This window comes from Rhopalosiphum maidis, chromosome 2, assembly GCF_003676215.2.
Source record: "Rhopalosiphum maidis isolate BTI-1 chromosome 2, ASM367621v3, whole genome shotgun sequence".
Classification (NCBI taxonomy): domain Eukaryota; kingdom Metazoa; phylum Arthropoda; class Insecta; order Hemiptera; family Aphididae; genus Rhopalosiphum; species Rhopalosiphum maidis.
The window spans coordinates 84238278-84244735 of NC_040878.1; the positions used below are offsets into that span (position 1 = coordinate 84238278).

The 6458-nt window shown below is 24.7% G+C and overlaps 1 protein-coding gene across 1 annotated transcript; it reads right to left on the bottom strand.

The window, feature by feature from the left end:
* Window positions 1-1033: 1033 nt before the first annotated feature.
* Window positions 1034-2573, bottom strand: LOC113554019 (DNA-directed RNA polymerase II subunit RPB11). Its single transcript, XM_026957661.1, has 4 exons — window positions 2351-2573; window positions 2161-2250; window positions 1904-2078; window positions 1034-1319 (listed from the first exon to the last, which is right to left on the bottom strand). The coding sequence occupies exons 1-4, from the start codon at window positions 2401-2403 to the stop codon at window positions 1284-1286; spliced, it is 354 nt and encodes a 117-aa protein (XP_026813462.1). The 5' UTR covers window positions 2404-2573; the 3' UTR covers window positions 1034-1283.
* Between the last annotated feature and the right edge of the window lie 3885 nt (window positions 2574-6458).

Sequence of the window (6458 nt, forward strand, 5' to 3'; positions counted from 1 at the left end):
TATAAAAATATTCCAAAGTATTATTGTATTATTCACTAACGAAAAATTATAAAGATAACCCACCCCATCCACCTCTAATTAAAGGTGTAGCTACACCTCTACTACACGATAGCCACCACTGACAATGGTCTACTCGATGACAAGATAGATACATACACTTAACTCTTAATAGAGTTTTTTTTCCATATGGTTTAGTGACAAAAATAATAGTTAAATAAAATTACAATACTCTTTAATTATTCAAAATAACATAAAAAAATTTTAAAATGAGTAGGGAAATTAGTTACCACACATGTTGAAGGTTAGTTCAATTTTATAATAATTTTTCAATAGCTATAAACTCTTATTATACTCGCTATTTATATATTAATGAGAATAAAAATAAATGATTCTAAATTTCTAAATTTTATAAAATGTTTTAGTAGTATTTATTATTTACTTTATAAAACTTCATAATAATTTGTAAATTAGTAAAAATTAATTTTCTACTGTAGCATTAGTATATTATACTTTTTAGTCTATATATAAGTTATATTTACTGGCTTAAATAAATACCTTCAAAAATATATCAACAAAAGCATATTAATATTATTACACAACCAACGTTCCTCGTGTTTTACAAATTAATTTTATATACCTTAGTATTGAATTTAATAAATATTTAAAACATTTGCACCTATACCTAAAGTTTGTGTTTAATATTTGTACAGTTATAAGTTAATAACCTAAATATCTATATTATAAATTATAATATTCATCATACACTAACCAAACATTTTACTGTAATTGTCAATTGATTAATGAATTATTATTGAAAACAAATATCTGAATAAAATATCTATGCTATTAGAAAAGTCTTAGATAAACAAAGTATGATAAATTTATTCTTAAATTCTAAGTTATATATTGTCTAAAAAATTATTAAAAATTAAAAAAATTAAATCTGTCAAAATAAAACAATAATTTATAAATCAATCAAAACTTTTAATTTTATATTGTTTAATTTTACAATAATAATTATTTAATAATACCTTTTTTTATATAGTTCTCTTCTAGGCATATTTACCAAATACTGTTGAAATAAAATTGAAAAACAAATATTCCATATTACTGAGTAAGATAAAATCAATATAAAACCAAAAATGATATATTTAATTTTACAAAGCAATTTATGATTCACTTATTAGTTTAAATTATTTAATATTCATGAATTACAATATAAAACATATAATATTACCTTAAAAACACATAAAAATATTACTTCATTAAATCATACAATCATATTAATCAAGTCCTTCTTTTTTCTCCCTTAGAGCTTCCTAAAAAATAAAAATACAATTTATGTTAGTTGTAATAAAATTAGAAACATTCTTTTGTTTTATGTATATTTTAAAGAGTCACTACTCATATAAAAATTAGTCAACAGCTTATAAAATTAAAATGATAACAATTTATTTTACCTTTTCCTTACATTATGAGTTATGACTAACGGATGTTGAAAAATCCAACATTTAAATATTTTTAAATACATATCGATTTCGTTCACTTGGATTTTTAAACTTAAGTTGTATAAAAATGTTTTATGATACAAGTTTTTCTAAAGCCAATTTTATAGGAAAATTATAATATACTAAATATAGAGTTAAAAGAGATGTGGATTATGATAGATAATGTTAAATATGATAAGCCACAGAAAGAAAATAAAAATAATGGCATTTTTCATTGTACACTAATCAGTTTTATTAAATAATAATAATAATAATAAAATACAAAGCACATCCCAGTCTACAGGACTTCTTTTACGAGGAATTTTTGTCCATAGATAGTTCAATAACCAAAATTATTCATACAGCTTAACAATTAAAAATATATGATTAATGAGAAAATTATGTTAATATAGTACCTTGAAACGTTCTTCAAACAAAGAAAGTTCAGCCAAAAGATCAGTTATAGAATTAGTTAGTGCATCTTGAGGTGTATAATCAGATGTTGTTTGTATGCGAAGTTCAAATTTATGTTCCAATGGATGAGGTTGTTTATAACCAGCAAAAAGTACATTGGGATCTTTAAGTAATTGGCTAAATTAATAAAACAATAAATATTATAACCAAAACGATAATAATCATTAATCAGTAACTATGATAATTATTAAGTATTCACTTCCTGATCATGTTTCCCAAAGTATGATCTTCTTTATTGACTGTAAAAATTGCTGCATTTGTCACTTTAGTATCTACTTCTTTGACTATTCTAAAATTAAAAAAAGTAATTTTAGTTGATTGGAAATCACCAATACAAATACGACATAAATAGGTACATAATTAAGACAATAATAAATAATACAACTCACTTTTTTTCTCCGTCGTACAGTAAAAACGATTCGAATGTTGGCGGAGCGTTCATTTTGAAGTGTCGTTAAAACACCCAACAGTTAGTAAAAATTTAGAAACAGTAGATAAATGTAAGTAATGTGACACAAATTATAGAGAACACAAAGTTTAACACTCGTAAATTTTAACAAATCAATGAAGTCTCTAGAGTCTAGACTATTAGACTGATGCCGCGGCGAAGTTCGATAATTGATAAGCCAAAAAATAAGCAAATAAGCCTTATCAAACATTTTATCACTTATGTATAAGGTCTTTATATTACTCTTTGGAATCTACTAAAATAAACTTTTGTCTGGTAATATTACTACAGAATGAATGAAATGGCTGAAGTATCCACAGATACAGGGCCCCTTAGATCATATGATCTAATTAGGACCCGATCTAGCGTATTTTTACCCAAAGCAAAGTATAAAATTAGTATAGTAATAAAATTAATCTATTAATATATCCACTAATTGTACTTGATATTTTGGCGCCCAAAATATACTCGTCTATTAAAACAATGTCTTACAATGTACTCTGTATTCTATGAAGTTAACCTAGTTCCTGGTCCGTTGTTATACAATCATTTCCGCTCTCTTACATTTTTTTTCTTTTTATATCTAAGATTTTAAATTATAATACGAAATTCCTCATTAGTTTTTACTTGTAATATAAAAATAAATAATTTACTGAAAAGTAGTATTAGATTTTTATAACTGATAGTTCAAATTCAAACAACATTAAAATATTCACCCGCGCATATATCTAATAACGATTTTTATTTTATGTGGTCACTCAAATACAAATAACTCTAATTGACATTGTCACCAAATGTTTATACTTTATACTATCATTTTCTATGAATGGTATAATTTTAAAAATATTTTAATAATTTTTGTGGACAAGATAAGTTTTAGACTTTTTCCTACAAATATCAAAAAAAAAATATTCGTCCGGTGAAAATTTTTGAAAATTTAATAAAAAATCCCACCTAATGTGTTCTTATATCTATACAAAATCGTTAAAAATATATACCTACGAACTATGTACATTTTTAATTCATATGCATTTAAGGTTCAACTTTTTACAAAATTTGTTATAATCTTGAAAATTACAAATCACAAGTAATATCTGTATAATATCGATTAATTTTTTAGTTAAGGTTTGATAACCTATTACAATGTGTATTTCTTTATTGAATAATTCACAGGTACTTACTGAAACTAAAAATCTAAAAAAAATATACTTATAAAATCATAATTATTTTTTATAAATATTTTAGATTTAAATTTTGACAAAATTTCATATTTTATAAAGACGAATGACGTGAATAATGCGTTAATAAATTTATTATAATTCAAAAGCTATTATAATATTATTTGCAATATTTTCTAAATATGTAGATTAATTTTAAATATTATCTATATTTATGTTTATGAACACATTGTCTTACAACAGTAATAACTTATATAATTAATTCAATAGTTAATATGGTATGCTAATATGCATAAGCGTGTCCAGAACTTTTTTGCAGGGGTGAAATATTAACCATTACCATTATAATTCAACCCACTGAATAAGTTTTCTGTGTTGTATGTGTGTCTGATCTCGGAGGGGGTGCAACTGTGCAAGTAAAAATGACTAATAGTTACACCAAAAAAACATAATTATCATAAAATATACTTACATACTAACTAAAATTTAATATATCCATTACAGTGACCCATACAATACTTTTTGAACAACAGGTACTCATCACTTGCACACATTTTTTTTTATAGTATAATATATTTAAAAAAACATGTATACCCAAACTTAAGATTTCACTTGGACAGTGACGCCGAATACGTACTCCGTCAATTTTGATCAATGTGCAAAGCTGCACAAAACAGTTTCTAAAGTTTTAAAAAATATATTTGAACAGTAATCAATGAATATTAAAAATTAATAAATAAAAAATGATCATTAAAAAAACTAAATTTATTATTTTCTATATTACTTGGTAAACTTTTATACTTCAAATGATATATTCATCTATAGAAATTATGCTTGAAAAATTGCTGGGTATTAGTAGGGATGGGTGAATCAATCTAATTATTTGAACTGCGAGTTTCAATTTCATTCGGTGCCACTGCACTTGGGCAGGTCACTAACAAGAACATGCTTTACAACCCGTAATATATGATATACATTTTTATCATTTAGAAATTTTGCATTAACTATTGTTAATAAACTGTTTTGAAATATGGCCCATGATCTACATTCTCCAGTATTAATAATAAAATTATGAAATCAATTATAATCAGAGCTAGCTCTAATACTATCTACGTACAAGGTTTTTACGTGGCTACCAATTTTTGTCCTGACCTAAACCTAAAATACCTATTTTACAGGCATACAGCTATAAAAAAATATATAATATATCAATATATATTTAGTTTCAATATTTATATATATTTCAATATTTGGGCACAATCGACTAGAATTTAATTGAGTTTCAATAGTCTCATAGTAATTTTATAAAATATTGACTATTTGACTATAGTTAAGTTAGGACTCAGCCACTCGCGTGCATTTTCTGTATAGGTATATTTGAATTGACGCCAGAGGTAAGACATTCGAATGTTTGTAAATTGTAACACGCGTAAGTTGTACCAAAGTAGCAAAGTATCTAAAACCTAACTAACCTAAGTAATAAGTATATTGATTGCAAATTGTTAATGGCCTTGAACACAACGTGAAATACACGCCGCGATAAGTTATTTTTATCGTTATGATAACGCTAGTCTTGCAACGGAGTAGAGCCGGTAGAAGTGGATAACAGTCAACAGGTAAAAAATTAAACACTGCAGTGGCGTGTATTTGCTGTTGTGTAATGTATAATTATTAATTTGTATTCTTGTTGATACTCTTCTAGGGATAATCAGAATAGTGAATACATATATAAAATAAGTGGACAGTCTAACAGCTGTAATATAATAAAATTATAGTGCTCCTCAACGACCTCAACTCCTTTTCATTGAGTAGTCAGTCTCTGTGATGGATGCATTATGCATAAGCGGCACTAGACATTTTTATTAGACTGGACCACTCATTTGATTCTGCACCTATCATAGGGTCATAGAAAAGGATGGAGGGCGATAGGGAATACTTATGTTTTTTATTACAATACAAATGTATAACATAAGTAATTATTAATGTTATAAATCTAAAACTGTATCACTTTTTATTTAAACATAAATTTTACATGTGAAATACAGATACTTAATATCATTTTAAACATTTAAACTATTCTATTTATTACGTACAATTAATTTCTCAATTTTTTTTCGCATTTATACCTAATTTATTTTAGTACATTTAAAATACTATGTTCTTAGCAAATGTATACATTAAACGAAGTCAATTAGCCTGGGCCATGGGCCATGGCCCAATTGGCCCAAGCTGTAGTTTCGCCCATGGATGATGAATGGATGTTATAAAAGACGATCCTTATATGGAACACTTTTTCAAAATATATTAACACTTTTTTTTCATCATTTCAAGTAGAAATAAAACAAATGATTTTTAAAATTATATTTTTTATCGTGATAATTTTTTTTTTTTTTTTAAAAAGGTAACATACATGTTAAATTAAATTATTCTAAAACAGAATATTTTTCTAAGTATATAAAAAACAAAATTTGAACGAATAGTTTATTATTAGTTTTGGAGAATATAGATACCAACTAGTACTCGCAAAATGTTTGTATATTACTCTGCTTACTTAAACTTTGAATGCTTATAATTATAACTAATATAACTCATAACTATACTAGTTCGTATTTCGATTTTTATGTATCTATCGAAATATTTAATTATCAAATTTTGAATTTAAGATATCTATTAAATAAAAAATGCTTATAATATATTATATTCTTGAAATTTTTATATTTTTATAAAAACAGCTTATGAGGAAACTTGTATTAAATTGTCTAGCCTCTTATATATATATACTAAAATTGAAAATATTTTACCATTTTTAATTAAAAAGTTATTTCTTCAGTTTAAAAAAAATACTAATATAAGCTTTATTTCTATTATAAA

Coding starts and splice junctions, on each gene's coding strand:
- LOC113554019 (XM_026957661.1), bottom strand. CDS start 2,403: ATGAACGCTCCGCCAACATTCGAATCGTTTTTACTGTACGACGGAGAA. Junction 2,251..2,350: donor CTGTACGACGGAGAAAAAAA/GTGAGTTGTATT, acceptor TTTTAATTTTAG/AATAGTCAAAGAAGTAGATA. Junction 2,079..2,160: donor TTGGGAAACATGATCAGGAA/GTGAATACTTAA, acceptor TTATTAATTTAG/CCAATTACTTAAAGATCCCA.